Source organism: Malaclemys terrapin, chromosome 4 (genome assembly GCF_027887155.1).
Source record: "Malaclemys terrapin pileata isolate rMalTer1 chromosome 4, rMalTer1.hap1, whole genome shotgun sequence".
Taxonomy (NCBI): Eukaryota; Metazoa; Chordata; order Testudines; family Emydidae; genus Malaclemys; species Malaclemys terrapin.
The window spans coordinates 80,954,243-80,974,065 of record NC_071508.1 but is presented as its reverse complement, the minus strand read 5'-3'; the positions used below and the strand labels follow the sequence as shown (position 1 = coordinate 80,974,065).

The following is a 19,823-nucleotide window of genomic DNA, read 5'->3' as shown; positions in this document are numbered from 1 at the left end:
GTGAGTATTTGCTTTAGGTTGGGGGGTTGTCTGTAAGCGAGGACAGGTCTGTCTCCCAAGATCTGTGAGAGTAAAGGATCATCTTTCAGGATAGGTTGTAGATCTCTGATGATGCGCTGGAGAGGTTTTAGTTGGGGGCTGAAGGTGACAGCTAGTGGTGTTCTGTTATTTTCTTTGTTGGGCCTGTCTTGTAGGAGGTGACTTCTGGGTACTCGTCTGGCTCTGTCAATCTGTTTTTTCACTTCAGCAGGTGGGTATTGTAGTTTTAAGAATGCTTGATAGAGATCTTGTAGGTGCTTGTCTCTATCCGAGGGATTGGAGCAAATGCGGTTATATCTTAGAGCTTGGCTGTAGACAATGGATCGTGTGGTGTGTCCTGGATGGAAGCTGGAGGCATGTAGGTAAGTGTAGCGGTCAGTAGGTTTCCGGTATAGGGTGGTATTGATGTGACCATCGCTTATTAGCACAGTAGTGTCCAGGAAATGGACCGCTTGTGTGGATTGATCTAGGCTGAGGTTGATGGTGGGATGGAAATTATTGAAATCATGGTGAAATTCCTCAAGGGCTTCTTTTCCATGGGTCCAGATGATGAAGATGTCATCAATGTAGCGCAAGTAGAGTAGGGGCGTTAGGGGACGAGAGCTAAGGAAGCGTTGTTCTAAGTCAGCCATAAAAATGTTGGCATATTGTGGGGCCATGCGGGTACCCATAGCAGTGCCGCTGACTTGAAGGTATATATTGTCCCCAAATGTGAAATAGTTGTGGGTGAGGACAAAATCACAAAGTTCAGCCACCAGGTTAGCTGTGACATTATCAGGGATACTGTTCCTGATAGCTTGTAGTCCATCTTTGTGTGGAATATTGGTGTAGAGGGCTTCTACGTCCATAGTGGCCAGGATGGTGTTTTCTGGAAGATCACCGATGGATTGTAGTTTCCTCAGGAAGTCAGTGGTGTCTCGAAGATAGCTGGGAGTGCTGGTAGCGTAGGGTCTTAGGACAGAGTCTACATAACCAGACAAGCCTGATGTTAGGGTGCCAATGCCTGAGATGATGGGGCGTCCAGGATATCCAGGTTTATGGATCTTGGGTAGCAAATAGAATACCCCTGGTCGGGGTTCTAGGCATGTGTCTGTACGGATTTGTTCCTGTGCTTTGTCAGGGAGTTTTTTTAGCAGATGGTGTAGTTTCTTTAGGTAATCTTCAGTGGGATCAGAGGATAATGGCCTGTAGAATGTGGTGTTAGAGAGCTGTCTAGCAGCCTCCTGGTCATATTCCAATTTATTCATGATGACGACAGCACCTCCTTTGTCAGCCTTTTTGATTATGATGTCAGGGTTGTTTCTGAGGCTGTAGATGGCGTTGTGTTCAGCATGGCTGAGGTTATGTGGCAAGTGATGTTGCTTTTCCACAATTTCAGCCTTTGCACGTCGACGGAAGCAATCTATGTAGAAATCCAGTCTGTTGTTTCGACCGTCCGGAGGAGTCCATGCAGAATCCTTTTTTTTGTAGTGCTGGTAGGGAGGATTCTGTGGGTTAGTATGCTGTTCAGAGGTATGTTGGAAATATTCTTTGAGTCGGAGACGTCGAAAGTAGGATTCTAGGTCACCGCAGAACTGTATCATATTCATGGGTCTGGAGGGACAAAAGGAGAGGCCCCGAGATAGGACAGACTCTTCTGCTGGGCTAAGAGTATAGCTGGAAAGATTAACAATATTGCTGGGTGGGTTAAGGGAGCTACTGTTGTGGCTGCTTGTGGCATGTAGCAGTTTAGATAGTTTAGTGTCCTTTTTCCTTTGTAGAGAGGCAAAGTTTGTCTTGTAAATGGCATTTACCCCCACTTTATCATAGCCGGAGAACAGATTGTTTCATTTTTGTCAGAAACAAGAGTGCCATCTAGTGGCTGCTGGATCTAATGCCATCAGGGTGTGAAGGCCAAAGAAGGACACGCTGGAGCTAAGCTCCTAAGGAAAGGGGACCCCTGCTGGAATCAGGCACCTGGTCAGCAGGACATGGGTTAATTGGGACCAATGCAGGACAATGAATCCTAGAACTGTGTTCCCCCTGGAGATCCCAGGCCATGGGTCTGAGGAAAGGGATGTGCAGGGACACTGGTGTGGTGGATATCAGGGCAAGGGTCCCAACCCTAGATTTTTAGGAAAAGGCTTCCACCTGGAGTTCTAGTGCAGTGTTTCTCAGTGATCAGCCCATGGACCGGCACTGGTCCCTGAGATTGCCCTGACACAGTTTAGGAAGGCAGCAATTGGTCCCTGGTATCAAAGAGGCTGAGAAACACTGCTAGTGGACAGTCACACAGTCTACTTGTAAAGGCCCAAATCTGTGAGCAGCCTTAATCCTGTGGCATCCCCCTTCCGTTGCCAGGGAGGGAGTGGGGGATATTGGAAATTGGAAGAGGGTGATGGCTAACCTCTGGGGTCTGTGTTGGCTGCTGGAGGATTTCTGGGTGGAATTGAAGATGCCGTTTTCACCTACAAAGCACTAAATTATTGGAGACCAGGCTTTCTGAGAGATACTTTTTTTCTCCATGGAGTACAGCAACATCCACAATCCCCAGAGGTGTGTGGTGTAATTGTGATGGGGATGGAACTGAAATTGTTCTTGGCCAGAGGTCCAGATCTCTGGTATTTGCTTCCTGCTTTGATTTGCTATAAGCCATATTTGGAGCCTCTCAGACTGTGTCACAAGACTTACCCGTTCTTCCAGGATTTCCTGGAGGGGAGGAGTGGATGTACGGGAGGTTTTTTTGTGACTCAGAATGTTGTCAAGGTGGCTACTTATTAAGATTTCTGACCTATAGGTTTGTGCCTTTATCCCATGTGATATACTTAGAGGTTCAGATCAGTATATGTGAACTGTAATTAAATAAATACATCAGCCTCTCCACTGTTGGGGCGGAAGGGAGTCCATAGGGCTCAGCGTCTTGTCAAGCTCTGCTCTTCCTCCAAAGGTCTTGATTTAATAAGCCCAGATCAGAAGCCAGTCTCCTCTGGGAGGGGATTACACTTATATGCCTTTGAGAAACTAATTGGTTTATCTAATTCATCTCATTCCCATATGTACATGTTCCTCCGACAAATTTATTAGAGTTTGTCTTTATTTCTGGTGATGATCCTTGTTGAGCAGATACATTACATGGAAGTATGTTTAATCTGTAGGCTTGCTGTACACGTTCAGGGAGTTAGCTTCAAATCCTGCGCTGATCAAAAATGAATGTCTCTCCACTTAGTCCCAAAACAAAACCACCACACAGTTTAGCAGAACTGTTTGTCTCTGGTCAGAAGAAAGCAGGACTGGAATTGCAGGGGCGAGGTGGATCAGGGTTAAGGTGCATTGGGCAGAGATGAGTAGGAGGGAGCCCAGTACTGGATAGGAGGTGGTGCTGCAAATTGGAATCGAGATGTGTGCAACGTTCAGGGGCCCAGGGAGGGCAGGATTGGAATAACGGGGGCTGTGAGACAGATTGAGGGGTATTCATAGGGCTGGGTGCAGATGGGCCCAGGACTAAAGTAACAAAGGGAGCCTGCAAGGTAGGACTCTCTTCTCTGGTTCCTTCTCAGTCTGTGGCAACATGATACCAGGGCTGGGTTTTAGCAATACTTCGAGGGAAGGCAGCTTTGTCTAGTGATTAGAACAGTGGTCTACACATCAGATGTCTTCGGTTCTAGCAGGGCGGTAACCAGGGTGGGGTGAGCGAGGCAGCTGCCTAGGGCGCAAAGCCAGAGATGAGGGCGGAAAAATGGGATGGCCGGGGAAAAAAAACTATAGGGGGTAGAGGTCTGCAAAGGGACTGAGATCCTGTGTGTCCCTCCGGACCCACTGCCATAATAGTGGGAGCAGGATAAAAATTCAACAAACAATGCGGACGCGAGTGGGAGTGAGTATTGCGGGGCGGGACGGGAGCAGGATTAAGAAGTAGTCCCATGCAATGTTCTTGCTTGTACCACATGTTAAAATACCTACTTACGGCACTGGTTTTAGTACTGGCTTTGCCACATGCTTGCAGTGTGACCCTGGGAGAGTCACTTCATTTCTCTGCACCTTAGTTTACTGAGCTGTAAAATGATAGGTGCAGTGACACCTGTTTCCAAAACAGTTTAATTCTAAAGGGTCATTTTTCAAAGGCTTCTAACTTAATCTCTTATCTTGTTAGCTGAAATTTGGCCTGATTATTATCGGACTGGGAGTGATTTTTGTTGAAAATAGAGCATGCACAGCTCAGCCATTTCTGAGAACAAAGAGTGAAAAATTTCAGTGACTTTTTTTTTTGAACAGTGGTAGCACCTCAGAGACAAGTATGAGACACTTTGGCAGGGATACTCATCCAATAGTCCAATGACAACAGGTATCATGTGGCCAAATTACCCGGGATTAAGTTACGCCATGAGCATACGCACTGTTGTTTGATGTGCAATAAAATGAATGCTTCATAGATGCTAAGGCTAGAAAGGACCATTAGATCCTTTAATCTGTTCTCCTGAATAACACAGGCCATAGGATTTCACCTCCCTCCACAGTTACCTCTGTACTGAGCCCAGTAATTTGTGTATGAGTAAATCCAATCTTCTAGAACGGCAGCCAGTCTTGATTTGAAGACATCAAGAAATAGAGAATCCACCACTTCCCTTCATAGTTTGTTCCAGGGGTTAGTCACCCAGAAGGAAGTGCCACCCATCCAATGGCACTCGTTTTATGTAAATAGAGCAAACGTTTTCATGGACAAGATGATCTCCTAGGATCACAATGGATTTGCTCATGTGCATTAGAAAGTGAAGTGGGAAATCGATTGTTAGAAGTAGGATAAGATGGTGTTTATGGAGCCCTGACTCCTTTTACATATATGGATTGAAACAAAGGCCCGTGCATTCTTGATCACCCGTAGTGCACCGGACAGAGTGTTCAGCTGCTGCCTAGGAGATAATTGCACTGGATGGAATATCTGTGTTTATTTCCTTTTTTTGTACAGAAGGATAATTAATAATACTATGGGCTTTTAAATCATTCTTCTCCCAGGGGCTTGCATTATTTACTTGACAATGGGGCACCTTCTCAAAGCTCTGTGCATCTCTGACACAAGTTACAAGAGCAAAAGTTTAAATAGCAGCTTATCTGCACCTCCCCCACCCCCGACCTCCTGACAGACTACAACGTTCAGCCCCTTTGGAAATAAACCTCTCTTCCCCCATGCAGATCTAATCCCCTTTAAAGCCCCTTCAAAAGTGTTTTTTAGTCTCAAGAAAAGGGCAAAACATTCTTCTGATGTGGAGAATATGGTTCTACAAGTGAATGAAAACTCCCCTCCAAGCCTTTCCCCAAACCTTGGCCTGGCCCTGGCACTGGGGGGATGTGACCTTTAAGCTTGAAGATCCCATGCTGAGGCATGTGGGGATTAATTCTTAGCTGGCCAGACAGCTGGAGGCGGAATCAGTTTGTGGTTAAGGTGCTGGACAGGCACGCTGAAGACATGGTTTAGCCCAGGTTCCCTGTATGTGGTGTTGTTTGTATTGCCAAAGCACTGATGGCTCCATTCAGGGATCAAAGCCCCATTGTGCTAAGTGCTGGATAAACACAGAACACCCTGCCCCAGAGAGCGTACAATTTAAACTCTTTGGGTAAGGCACCATTTCTCTATGCCTCAATTTCCGATCTGTAAAATGGGGATAACAAGCTTTTCCCATCAGGTCTGTGAGATGCTCGTGTACTGTGGTGGTGGGGGGCCACAGAAAGACCTAGATGGATCTTATCTGCAAGGAGTCCTAGTAGCATAAGGGCAGCAGGATAGAAAACAACTCATAAATCACAGCTGAAAAGCTAAGAGAGGCATGAGGACAGAAATTGAGTTTGTTCCAGCTTGTTGGTGAGAGTGAGTCTAGGAGAGCATCCGCTGAGTGCCCTGGATGAGTGACAGGGAGTGTAGGGAGCAAATCCAATTGGCATGGAAGTTAATGGCTCCCACTGGTTGTCATCCCCATGAACCCTTTCAAAATGTCATTTGGTCTGAGCCAAGGCGGCATCTTCCCTCTGATTCCTGAGTAAGAGGAGGCAGCAGACAGAGGAGAGGCATAAAGAGAGAGAGATGGAGACAGAGAATGAGACTGGAGGAAAGAAGGAAATGAAAGCGGGCGGGGGGCCCCATCTCTCCCCTCCACAGCCCATTTCCCATCACCCAGCCCCGATCCTCAACTCCCTCACTTTCCCCAGCTCTCCTTCCAGTAGCACCTGCCGCATGAACGTCTCTGAGACTTTGAAACAGAAAGAAATTGTCTGCGTTTAAAGTGCATATCAGCAGGGAAATCTGACAGGCCAGGCCAGGGGGGACTTGGCCCCTCGATGCCCTGTGCCTCCAGCCAGCACATCCTGAGCCTCAGAGCTTTTCAAGCAGCACAGCTGGTGATTCAGCTGATGTGTCCTAGGGTGGCTGCAGGGCAAGGTGCAGAGAAGAGCACACGAACAGGGCAGGCACAACAGCCCCCCTCCTCCCCCACATGCTGTGCGCACAACCTGAGCAAACAACCTCAGTCTGCAGTCAGCAGTCCAGTCTGTGCAGGGCCCTGATGCTTGAGCAGTAACATTGGAGATGCCCAGTAAGTGGCACTCACAGGTCTGGGGAGTGGAGAGTAATAGGGAAGTACCCCTGTTTGGGGGGATTGTGGCTCTGGTGAGTAGCACTGAAACGGACTCTCCCATCCTCTGATCTCGTACTTCCTGTTTGAGGAAAGGGGGGCAGTCACAGGGAGCAAAGGAAAGAGAATGGGCCAAATTCTGTTCTGTTATACTGGTGGAGATCCACAACAACTCCGTTGAGTTAAATGAAGTCACTCTGGCTCATCGAGGCGTGACTGAGAGCAGAACAAGACAGGGCCCAGGTGGCACCATTCTCTTTTCGCTTTGGGCTTGTGCACCAGCAGCAGCTCGGATGGTGTGTTCTGCCGAGATGCAAGTCAGCCCGTAGGAGATGCTCTCACGTATTTGTAGAGACCCTGCTAAAGACGGGCTTTTGTTTTGAGCTTTACCCAGTGAATTTGGGTCCCTCCTCCCATCCCTTGAGGAAAGGAGCCAGACTCCTCTTGCCCAGGCCAGTGTGTTTACCACTAGACAGCTGAGGCCATTCTGTGGGGCCCCAGCGCGGGGATGTCAGCATAAACCAGCCAACTCTGCCTGACCTGTATTTCCTTCGGGCTGAAGCCCAAGCTGCTCGAATGATCCAGGGCAGAAGGGGCTGAGGTGGGAGCTGGCCTGAGGATGGAACCCCGGAGATGTTGAATGGATAAACACCTGGAGTGAGCCCATGCATGGTAAGCACCTGTGGCCCGACCTGAGGCAGGAGCTCAGTTTGGGTCTTTGTAACTTTACTTGGCCTGTGTGGTACCCCAGGAGCTGTGTGTCTCTGCCTGACTCTGCCTACACCCAGGAGACTTGTCTGCAAGGCTGTAATGGAGCCTAACAAGCAGCCTTGTGTGTCTCTTTGTTACACTAGGGGCCAAGTTGCTACCTCCCCATGGACCCAGCCTTCAAAACTGCAGGTCAAGTGTCTTCAGAGGGGCCCAGGGCACTTAATCACTTTAGTGATGAACGGACGGCATTAAACACCCCCTGGGGATAGGATCCCGCTGGAGAAGAGCTGGTATTCATTCATAGCATAGCTCCCAAGGCCACAGACACACCTCAGGAATCATCCCTGAGGGGTCAGCAATTGATCCCTTCTGTGTTGGGGCCTGATTTGCTCTTCACTCCCGGGCCCCTGGGAACTGGCTGTCCCTTACAGGGTGCTCTGCAGGTGCTGAGATGCAGGCTTGGCCTGGTCTCTTGTAGTATTTTTTCCATAGTCCTGGGCCCTGCCCCTGACTGTTTCAAAGTTAAACCTGGGCGTGGCCAGTGTCTCAGTCGTGCTCGGTGAGTGTGGTGGGGAAAGGACAGAGACATGGCCCCTGAGGTAACTGGGCTCCAGCTCATTCAGGGCTTTGCAGATGAAGATTAGGACCTTGGCCTGGATCTGGAACTCAGCTGGCAGCCAGCTCAGCGTGAGTGCTCATGTGATGTCAGTCAGTCTTGCTTAGGTGCTGGTCACCGTGAACTAGCCCCTGGTGTCAAACCCAGGCAGGGGGACCTGCCACAGCCAGTGCCTGGATCATTGTCAAAGGGGCTGACTGGAGAAGGATGATTGATCATAGTCATTTGGCAACCCAGAGGTAAGTGGTTACCTGTGTCTCTAGGAGCAGTGAGGAGTCAAGCAGGATCCTGAGCCTATGCCCCACTTTCACCATTAACAGGCAGTGGATAAAATGACTGTTACAACAGGGCCTCAGAATGCTTCCTGGCTGACCTGGGCAGAGCTGTAGCAGCTGCTCTATTTGCAGGCTCCCAAAGCACTGTGGCTGCACTGGTAGTTTGCATCTGTCGAGATGGCATGCGGGCCTGTGACATGTCTCAGTCCTCCTTTAGTGGCCTCATACGCATGCTGAGTAAGAGCTGCTAGGATCAAATCCCCTGGGGCAGCCCCAGTTGGGGAGAGGAGAAACCCATCGCTGGTCTCTGGCTTCATATCCAATGGATGAATGGAGCCACCTCCGAGGACTCCATCTATATCTAGTGGGGGGCAGGGCGGGAGCAGCCTCTCGGTGATCCATGGTGCCAAAGGCTCCGGGGCACATAGCAGGATTAGCTGTTGAGTATGGGAGCTGCTTCCATGCTGCAGCTCGCTCAGAGACCCAGTGGGAAGGCCCCAGTAGCGTGAGGGTGTCTAGGGGTCACTTGCTTTTCTGCTACCACTTTCACAATGAACTTTCATAAAACCAAGAGGTGGGACTCTTCAGAGAGCATCATCCAGCCACAGGGAGGGCCTGCTCCAGCACCCCCTCCCCTGTCCCAGGGCTGGGCTAGGTGGCCATCTTGTAGTGGAGGTTTTACGCTCCCGATTCCTTTTGGCTCTAGGTGCTCACTTTATTCCTGTGCCCCAAAGCGCCTTCAAGCACTGCCCCAGTGGCTTTGTGATGCCTGGTCTCAGAGGTTTGAGTTCCCAAACCCTCCCCCACTGAGGACAGCATCTGAATCTGATTTTCCGCTTTGCATTGGGAAGGCGCCTGTAAAACATTGTTTTATTTGTCTGCAATTCAGGTCAGATCTCATGGGGCCCTCTCCCTTGGCTCCCTCGCTTTGCTCTCCTGCCTTGCATTCTCTAGTGTCTGACTGGATCCTGTCATGGCTAATGACACTGAAGCTCTTCTATCCCAATGCCTAGTTAGTCCCCCAGATCTAGGGCCCCATTCTCCCCCTGCAGATTCCCAGTAGCACCCAGTGGGCTCCAGTGAATCAGGCCTCTATCAGGAAATTGGTTTAATGGCCTCTGGGGCAGGTTAGGTGGGCTTCAGTCCGGGTGGGTCGAGCTTTTATCAGCTACACAGGGAGAAGCCCCCAAAGGTTCTGCTGCTTTAATGAACTCTCCAGAATGTGTGGCTCTGTAGAACTCGGCTAGAAATACCGTGAGAGGAGATGGCCTCATTGCCACAGTGTCTGGCCCGGGCTGCATTCTAGAAGTACCGAAGCATTGTCTGTGGCCAAGGGCAGGCAGGGTGTGAGACTCGCTGGGTGCAGCAGACCAAGCTGGGGTCTGAATCAGACAGGAACGGTTTCCTTTGCCAGGGTTTGCAACTCTCACAGTCACTCCTTTCCCTCAGGTCTCCAGATGCACTGTGTGATAAGTACCTGTAGATTCTGTCCCTGCCAGGCCACTTTGCATGGAGTCTCCTGAGTTTCACTTACAGTTGTGTGTGGGCTGTGGAGTCACGGTGCTGGCTGCTTTCTCAGGCAGGCCTCAAAGAGTCACATGTGCCGCTGGTTTATTCATGCAGTAATTATGGGGCTCTTGATGGCTCCGTGAAGGAGATGGAAATAGCCCCAGGTTGTCAGTGGCTTGTTCTCCTTCCTGCTGGTACCAAGCTGGCATAATGAGACCTGATGTCTCAGTGGCTCCCCTGGGAAGGTGGCAAGGGCTGCTCAGGGAGTTAAAGGTGCCAGGCATTTCTTGATCCCATTAACATTCTGCAATAGCTGCCTGCAGCCAAACTAAATAATTGTAGCTACAGGCTGACAATGTGACCCAGAAAGCAGAGCCACATCTAGTGAGTGAGCTGCATTGGCTTAGGGTGTGCACGTGTTTTTTGGTGGGTTAGGGATAATCCCTGTGCAGGCAAGGCTGTCCAGTGGGGGGGAGGGGCGTGGCTAGATAATCCCTCTATTTCTTGTTGGAGAGAATGGAGGGTCTTGACACTAAGCTGTGGGGTGAGAGGCCAACAGTCCCAGCCCAGAGTGAATTTTGGTTGGGTTAATCAGACTGCAGCAGATCCACTCCTTAGTGAACTATTGATCAGGTGCAGATATTAGTTAGTCACATGCCTGCACTGCAATTAAAAACCAGCAGCTGGCCCACGCCCGCTGACATGGGCTCGGGCTAAGGGGCTGTTTAATACCAGTGTAGATGCTTAGGCTTGGGCTGGAGGTGCGGTTCTAGAACCCTGCAAGGTGGGAGTGTCCCACTGCTCAGGCTGCAGCTGGTGTAGGCCGGCGGGGGATGTCTGACTGCAGTGTAGACGTATCCCAAGAGACCGGCTCATTAGTTCTATTTGCTCATGAGACTCTGAAAATCAGACATCAAGCAAGATGTTGTGCCGGGGTCAGGGGGTTAAATGCAGCTTTGCCCAGGTGCAGCCCCTATCCCTGGGTTTCTCCTGGGGGACAGGGAGTGCAGTGTGGGAGTGAAAGGCCCCTGGTATCTATGGTGGATACCCTGTGTCTGTGCAGTGAGAGGATGGGGAGAGCTGCATTCAGCCCCCTCTGTGGCTGGGACTCTGCATGGTTCCTGCATGTTACAAGAGCATGGTGAGGATTGTGTGGGGGCATCTTGTTAGACTTCACTTGTGGATGTCAGAAAGCATAGAGGGGGTCAGTAGGCATGAGGGGCAGGAGTGTTATGGGGGAGACCGATGTTGGGAAGCAGCTGCTGGGGGCGGGACCTTGATGAGAGAGGATCAGGCAGGCCATGGGGCGAGGTGCTATGTGGAGGGGGATGCAGCAGACGATCAGGGAGCACTTGTACTTCTAGCATGAGACAGGTAGATCCTCTCCAGTTCACACAGGTTTTGACCCTTTGGGGCACAGGTATGGCTCATGCTCAGTCCCACTGGCAGTCTGGTCTGTCACTCTGGTGCTGACATGCTGCCTGGCTGGTCAGCCCCTGGTGACTAACCTGCCTTGGGGATGTGTACACAGCTGCTGGGAGGGGCTTGCCAGTGCAGGCAGGCAGAAACGTTAGCGCTGCTTAAGCTAATGTGCAAAAAAATAGCCCGGTGGCCCAATGGCACAGCCGGCAGCCCAGGCTAGGTGCTTGAGTACAGTCCTGCCCGAGCCCTTGGCTATGTACTTGGGTGGCTAGCCCAAGCCGCCACCTGGGCTGCTGAGCCACAGGGCTAGTTTTAGTGCACTAGCTTGAGCAGATGAGTGTCTATCTACCCGTGCTGGGAGGACCTTCCCAGCTGCAATGTAGACCTGTCACTTGGTGTGATGCTCAGCTGGGCCTGGCGATTCAGTGGGAGTACCAGCATTCCAGCCCCGCTCTGTGCTGCTCCCGCCCTGCTCTTCCTCAAAGAGGGGAAAGGATGCAGCTCGGCAGGTTTGACACTTACATTAGGCCTGGGGCTTTAATTAACATATTTTTATGATAGACTTCAAAGAACCTCTCATCCAAGCCCTGCAGCCTCCCCCTACTGAGCCATCTGGCAAGAAACTGCACATGGACTGTAGCTCCAGGAATCCCTTGCCCAGCAGGCCTCATCCCTCCGCCCGGCCTCTTATAAAGGGCCTGCTGAACATCAGCTGCCTCTCTGACCACCCTACTGCCTGGGTGCCCCTAGGGGAGCAGGTGCTCAGCCATTTGTTGGACAGTGAATATTGCTGGATACATGCTGATGTTCAGAGCTCGTCCCAGATGCCGTATCTCCTAAAGGGGCTTCTCAGTGCTGCAGATCACACTCATTACCTGATCAGGGGTCTGCTCTTGTCTCTCTTCCAGGTCTTGCTTTCCAGAAGGAGCCATTTGCTGTTGGAGACCCACGTGAGTTCTCTCCACACCCCAGCACAAGCTTTCCCAAGATGCCAGGCCCTGATATAGTCCATTATTTTGTTTGGGTCTGCTGTGGGGTCACGAAGGCCTAGTGATCCTCTTTCTCTTCCCTGAACCCACTCTCCCTCCCGCTGTTCCACATGAGACAGGGACACACCTGAGGCAGTGACATATACACGACAGCCCAGTGCTCACCATTGCCCTGGTCGGGGAGCTGGCTTAAGGCCACTAGAATTGCTACAGTGAACAGGGTTGTACAACCCCCTGGACTGCACCGCTCCTGAGGGTTGAAGAACATCAGTGGCCAATGGGGAGATGGAGAGGAAGGTTGCTCAGCTGCGGCCCAGGCTGGACCTGTCCTTTAGATAAACACTGTCTGTGTTCACTTCTATGGCTGTCGGGTTGGCCCCTTTCACAATTCCCTTTTACCCAATTCCCTTTTAAAAATTTCACCCAATTCCCTTTTAAAATCTTGGGCTGAACGGTAGCGGGGCTGTTCAGAGAGAAGGCCAAACTTCCTGCATTCACCATCAGTTTCCATCACTCTCCTGAGATCTGGTAAAACACCGGCTGAAAATGGTGTTTCAGCAAGACAGGAAGCACAAGGAGACCTGAACCTGCTGCTCTGCCTTGCCACAAAAGAGGAGCTGCTGCAGCTTCTTACCCCACCAAGCCATTCTCACTCTGCTTCATTTCCCCACGGAATCCATGTAGCCCCATCAGTGTCTTGAAGGGAGCAGGGGCCCTTTCAGGGTGAGTCACCCAGCACAGTACAAGAAGCAGACAGCAGAGGGCAGGATTTCCATAGCAAATGCCTCGAGTATGGGCTAGGAGCTCTGTTAGCTGGACCCTTCCTTTGGCTTCACTCTTTAGAGCTTCCCTTTGGAGCTTTTTGTGTCTCCATAATCTCATGCAATGATTAAAAACAAAGCCGAGAGATGCTTCCAAGGCTGTTCCGCTTTGGAACACAAACTGCTGCCATGAACAGCTCCTGTGGAGAGGGCTGCAGGGGCAGATGGGAATGGTACAGCACAATGAGATTTTCAAGCATTAGCTAAAAACAACATTGGCCTGGGAAAATGCTGAGGTTTAAAGAGACACAACTGCTCAGGCTGTGCAATCGCTCACTCAACCCAGAATCTCCCTCCACTCTCTCACAGTGGCTTCTTTTCAGCTACAGCTTGAGTTATGGGGAGGCAACAGGAGTCTTTTCTCCAGGTTGTGAGCAAGGGAAAGAGGCCTGAATTCACTCCATTCCTCTGGGTGCAGCATGCAAGAAGGGGATTGGACCTGTTCTGCTGCTAGTTACATTGGTACCATCCCAGTAAAGCCAATGAAGTATAAGGGGTATAAGTGAGCAAAATTTGTCCTCCTCTTGACTTAATTCTGCATCATTTCCCCAGCTCATTAATATAGATATAATAAGAAGAAAGGCCTATGAAAACCAAGATGCCCTGTCTACATGCCTCAGTCCTGACCTACAGCATTCCTGCTCCTCTCCCATTATTCTTCCCCCTGCTATTCCAGCCCTGGGCTGTTCACACACAGCTCTGTTCATACATCTCAGTCCTAACCCAGAGCCTCCTGTTATTCCAGCCCTGGGCTCCTCTCATACAGCTCTGCTGATGAATCTCCATTGTTTTAAAAAGTCTAATAGTTGGGGCCAAAAAGGGTATCACCGTGGAGCTAGAGGATATGGGAAGAGGTCTGGGGGTGATAGGAGAGAGAAAATTAGGGAAAAGGGGATAAAACTGTCCCATCCTTTTTTGCAAAACCAGAGACAACATACATAGAAAAATACGGTTAAACTCGTAGGAAACTTGGTTAAAGGAGACCACAACTGCAGAAGCAAGAAGGCAGAAGGGTGCCTATGTGTAATACTTTTCCTTTCTCTCCTTCCCCACTGCAGAATCCATGCATAACCTCTCTGCTCAGCCCTGGCAGATGAAGATGGCCAACCTTACCTATGACAACTTCACCAATGGCAACCGATCTGAAGGGGACATGCAGCATCCTTCCAACCAGTACAAAACAGTGGAGCTGGTCTTCATTGCCACGGTAACCGGCTCACTCAGCCTGGTCACTGTGGTGGGGAACATCCTGGTCATGCTGTCCATCAAAGTGAACCGCCAGCTCCAGACTGTGAACAACTACTTCCTTTTCAGCCTGGCCTGTGCTGACCTGATCATCGGGGTCTTCTCCATGAACCTCTACACGGTGTATATCATCAAAGGCTATTGGCCGCTGGGGGCCGTGGTGTGTGACCTCTGGCTGGCGCTGGACTATGTGGTGAGCAACGCCTCTGTCATGAACTTACTCATCATCAGTTTTGACCGATACTTCTGTGTCACCAAGCCCCTGACCTACCCGGCTCGAAGGACCACTAAAATGGCAGGGCTGATGATTGCAGCGGCTTGGATATTGTCCTTTGTTCTCTGGGCACCTGCCATCTTGTTCTGGCAGTTCATCGTTGGGAAGAGGACAGTCCCGGAGCGGGAATGCTACATCCAGTTCCTATCTAATCCAGCTGTGACCTTTGGCACAGCCATTGCTGCTTTCTACCTCCCGGTGGTCATCATGACTGTGCTGTACATTCACATCTCGCTGGCCAGCAGGAGCAGAGTGAGGCGGCACAAGCCCGAGGGCAAGAAGGAGAAGAAGACTAAGCCACTCAGCTTCTTTAAGAGCCCACTGATCAAACAGAACAACAACAACTCTCCCAAGAGGGCGCTGGAGGTGAAGGAGGAGGTGAGGAATGGTAAAGTGGAGGACCAACCCTTAGCACAGACAGAGGCTGCAGGTCAGCAAGAGGAGAAGGAGACCTCCAATGAATCCAGCACAGTCAGCATCACCCAGACCACAAAAGAGAAACAGGTGGCAGAAATCTTACCAGCTGGGCAAGGGCAGAGCCCTGCCCACCCACGGGTTAACCCGACCTCCAAGTGGTCCAAGATTAAGATTGTCACCAAGCAAACTGGTACTGAATGCGTCACAGCCATTGAGATTGTCCCAGCTAAGACAGCGGCCAACACCCTCTCAAACAATCGCCCAGCCAATGTTGCCAGGAAGTTTGCTAGCATTGCCAGGAGTCAGGTGCGGAAGAAGCGTCAGATGGCAGCCCGGGAGAAAAAAGTCACCAGAACCATATTCGCCATCCTGCTTGCCTTCATTCTCACATGGACTCCTTACAATGTCATGGTCCTTATTAACACCTTCTGCGAGACTTGCGTACCCGAGACAGTGTGGTCTATTGGGTACTGGCTCTGCTATGTCAACAGCACCATCAACCCAGCCTGCTATGCCCTCTGTAATGCCACTTTCAAGAAGACCTTTAAGCACCTTCTCATGTGCCAGTACAGGAACATTGGCACAGCTAGATAAGCTGGCACTGAGGGACTGCTTGGCAGGATTACAAAGACTCATTCCTTTGCCTCTCCTTTTTGGGGGCTCTCGGCTCCCCACCCACAAGAGATGCAGACTGTTCAGAGAGTCCACATGATGCCCTTCTCCCAGTGCTGAAGAAAATCCAAAGCAGCTGTAAGATGCAGCTTTTTTACTTGTTCTCAGCCTGGGGAATTACCTAAGGAGCCTCAGACATACATAAATCAAAGAGCAGCTCCTCTTCCTACACAATCCCTGATTCTGCACTGGAAGAAAACAAGGAAGAGGGAACACCAGAGGAGTATCCCCACCACCAGGTTCCCCTCTGGAGATGTTGGCTGAATTGGCAGCTATCTTTGTTCTCTAGGTAAAACCGTGGAGTTTCTAAATGGGTTCCTGCTGATTACACCTGTGTGCGGGGTGAAGTGTCACTGTGCAGTGAGACACGATATGACTGAAATCCCTTCTTTCACTCCTTGAGCATCCTGAGGGCTTTGCAGTGCACGTGGAGAGAAGGTTCCTGGCATCAGGAGGGGTTCAACAGGGTCTTAAACCACATACCGCCCAAGAGAAAAAGGGACATAAAGCAGCCACTTTGTCATACATCAGGTGTCAGCTGATTCCTTTTGGACCAACCTAGACTGTATGGAAAAGGCCTGTTAGATGACCCAGACCATCTCCCTGGGGCCAGGACAGGATTGTTCCCGAACACGCATTCTCTAGTGGCTTTAAACATCCCACAGGATGGATGGGGTTCTCACCCCTTCCCTCTGGGGTGGTGCTCCACAGCCTGAGCCATCCGCCGGTCTGAAAGTCTTTCCTGGGATACATCCCTGGGGTTCCCTTTCTGAACTCCATCCCATCCCTGCAGGAGCCGGACAGAGAGAGACTTCTTTCTAGGTGATAAGCATAAAATCAAATGCCACCCTGAAAAACAAAAGAGCTTAATACTGCAAAGAAAAAAAATGTCAGTGTGAGAGATTTATCTCCACAGCCCTGAGGGAATGTGACCTCTGAGAACTGTGCGTGGCAGCGTTAAAAATAACTGTCCTTGGGGGCTGCGCTGCTCAGAGGACAGCAGTGCGGAGCAGCCTGCAGAGGGGAGATGCTGCTGCTAAGGATCAGCTAGCTAGAAGGGAGTGGGGAAGAGGCTGTGGAGTTGCTTGGTGTGGCCAAGACTCCCTTAAGGGCGTGTGGGTCACAGTGTGTGTTCCCCTAGCGGGTGCAGAGGGACACTTGGCCTATGGGGTTCTGGACCCTGGGGGAGGGGACAATGTGGACCTCCCCAATGGCTACTGTCCCGGGTGCAGACAAGCACCCAGGGGTGTGAGAAGGAGCTGGCCACGGAGCTTTGTAAATGGATGTAATCCTCTCATCAGTGTTGTCATGGAGTCCTTAGCATGTGGGGTTCAATGTAAATATACAGCCCTAATCCTAGTGTATTTGTGTACAGGCCAAACCAATTAACGCTGTTGTTCAGCTTCTCCCAAAGTCAATCGCTGGCCTCCCGCTTGGGCAGAGTCAGACAGCTGTGTGGGGCACAGGCGATGTCCTACATGGGGGGTGGGGGGTATTACACAGGTGCACAGTGTCCATCAGTGGCTGGGCGGGACTACCGTGTGTCTATACATGGAGGGTCTCCGTTCCCCCACCCCCAGGGATACTGTGCAACTTAGACAAAGGCTGACGTTTTGCCCTGCGAGAGCATCAGCCTCACTGCCACTGCCTTTAGGATAATTTGCATAGTGTTACCCAAAATGCCTTGCATTTTTTTTTTAATCCTTATAACTCCAGTGGAACCCCTTAAATGAATAAAGGAATCAAACCTGAACCCAAAGGCCTTTCAGTGAATAATTTGTTCTCAGGGAGCTGGCTTCAGCGTCCAGCCTCCTCACGGACCCTGGGTGTGAGCCATTGATTAGGCTCTGTCCCCTGCCCCACTGGCCTCTCCAGCAAAGCCTTCAACATACTGTTGGTGGTGCACATGAAGGGTTGAAAGAGAAACACTAAGCCTGAGGCGGTTCTGCTCCCTACGCAGAGGGGTTCTGTGGCCACCCGGCAGGGAAAGGTGGTTGCCAAACTTCTGTACTCTATGGCAGGGTCTTTCCCCTTTGTTTTAGCCCCTGCTGCCAGGAACAGAGCCTGATCTCCTTCCCACAGAACCTCCTGCTGGCCAGGACACCTCTGGCCCCACTGCTGCAGTGCCCCATATTATTACATCTTTCCTCTTTGTTTCATGCTCACCTTTTGCAGGGGCTGGGAGGGGCTGCGAGTGAGGCTGGCCGGAGCCTGCAGCTGTGGTCTCGCTGTTCATCACCATGCGGGGTGGGGTTTCTGGTCTACCAATTTGTGCTACAGCTACAGCAATTCAGGCTGGTACATGCCCACTTCATAGTACATTTTATTTTATTGGTGACAGACCCAAAACTGCATTTGGACTGAGGCAGGCTTTGCAATTGGCTTATGGGCCACTAGTGGGTTGCAGCTGATCATTGCCCTGGCTGGATTGCTCTGCTGGCAAGGGAGCTGCTTCATTAAGGCAAATGAATGTCAGTTGGTTCAGTTACGTTTGTCCTTTCCTGTTCCAGTGGTTTGTGATCAGGGGCTTTCTGGGGCTGCTCAGTCACAGGGCCTGACACCCGTACCATGGGCAGGTCAGGTCTGGGCTCAGGCCTGCAAAGAGCTGGAACGCAGAGGGGCCTGTGGGGCCAGTGCACACTCTGCCTGGGAGCTGCCTTACACAGCATATGCCCAAGCACCTTCTTATTGGTCTTAGGTCTGGTTTCAATCAGCTCCATCCCTGTGCTGGTCTGGTAGTGATAACCCTGCCATAGCTGAGGAATGCCAGTGAGTACAGGGCCTGGGGCTGGGATTTTCTCCCTTAAAGGCATGGGGGGAGGGTTGAGGGGAGGACTTAGGCAGCTGCCCCTCAGTGAGGTGTCTCTGGCTAGAGGCCTGAGGGCCCCTGCCTGCAGTAATCTCCAACCACACGTGGGCCATTAGGCTGGTGCAGTGGCTTCAGTTAACCCCATGTCTGATGGCACCAGCCTCTTCAGTGGGGCAGTATAATGGCTACCAGCGCTACGCTGGGCTGGGAATGAGGTGAGTGGATTTAAAGACTACTCACACAAGGGAAACACCTGATACATTGGTACCAATGGCCCCTGGTTTCCTCAGCTACCCGCCCAATGTGTTGCCTTCGAATGGGAATTGGGACGGTAGGAGGCCGGAGTGGTTAGATACAGACTAATACAGTGAGGAGCAGGTTCCTGTCCTGTACCTCTGAGTTCAGTACAAAGCTGGCAGCAGATCAGGGAGCTGCAGGGAAGTTGCTGATGGCATTTAATTCACTCTTCTCTTAAGGTGGGGATGTGGCATCCAAATTCTGCCTAACCAAGGACCATGGCAGCAGCTTGTTGGGCATCTGCAGGCCAGACCGACATGCTAGAGCAGATTGTGGGCCGCTCCTCTTAGGGCAGGTGGGTCTCTGACTCCCTGGGCAGCAGCATGAGAGAGGAGAGCACAACCCATCCCTGTTGTGGGGTTCAGAGCTCCGAGAAAGGAGCCGCGAAGTCTGACAAGCAGCCCCTTGGGGCTTGGCCATATGCCGAGTCCTTGGCAGGCCTCCCTCTGCCTTGTGCCACACAGAGGCTAACACAGGCCTTGGGGCAGTGGGCAGAGTCACCCTGTAACTCATTTGTCCTGCCAGAGCCTTTAACTATGGACAGTTGATAGCTCTCTGGAGGTTGACGGCATCTCATTAAGTCTCTTGTTGGCGTCTAAGTCTATTTGCATCCTCGCCATGCCTGGAGTGGCTGCAACGACTAATCCTCATAGCAGCGTGTCATCCTCAATCAGTGTACAACAGCCACGGGAACAAGTCGGGCAGCAAGTCCCACCCAGCCCCTCCAGTCACTTCCCTTCAGCTGCTGCTTTTCCCAGGCTTGCTGGGAGTGGCTAATCCTGGACTAGCCATGGCTTCCTCAGAGCCGGGCTCCTACCCCAGGCGCCGCAGCCATGCTGGCTTTGAGGCATTGCCCCAGGCCCTGCAGCAGCATTCCTGGGTGATTAGCCCAGCGTTCCCTTGTAGGGATCAGAGCACCGGCTGCAACAGCATCGGGTGGAAGGCTGGCACCGGCACAACTGAGCGCCTCCATAAGTGCTCCTGCCTTATTCTCTGCAGCACCTCCTGCTGGGAGACGCTGTGACTAGAATAGCTAGTAGTGGGCTCCATCTTGTGGTTTAGTCCCATAACTAATCACCTGTGGGACTGGGGAGGTGGGAGTCCAGCATTGTAACCCAGCTGGTTCCA

General features: G+C 51.3%; 1 protein-coding gene across 2 annotated transcripts in view; it reads left to right on the top strand.

The window, feature by feature from the left end:
• Positions 1–15,827, top strand: part of CHRM4 (cholinergic receptor muscarinic 4) — a 40,504-nt gene extending 24,677 nt beyond the window's left edge. Inside the window, exons 2-3 of one of the 2 annotated variants that reach the window (XM_054027103.1) lie at positions 12,080–12,121; positions 14,040–15,827. In XM_054027103.1, coding sequence (XP_053883078.1) covers positions 12,080–12,121; positions 14,040–15,511 — 1,514 coding nt within the window. In that variant the 3' untranslated portion in view covers positions 15,512–15,827. The remainder of the gene's footprint in view (positions 1–12,079; positions 12,122–14,039) is intronic. The other variant, XM_054027104.1, reaches the window with a different exon arrangement.
• Positions 15,828–19,823: the final 3,996 nt, after the last annotated feature.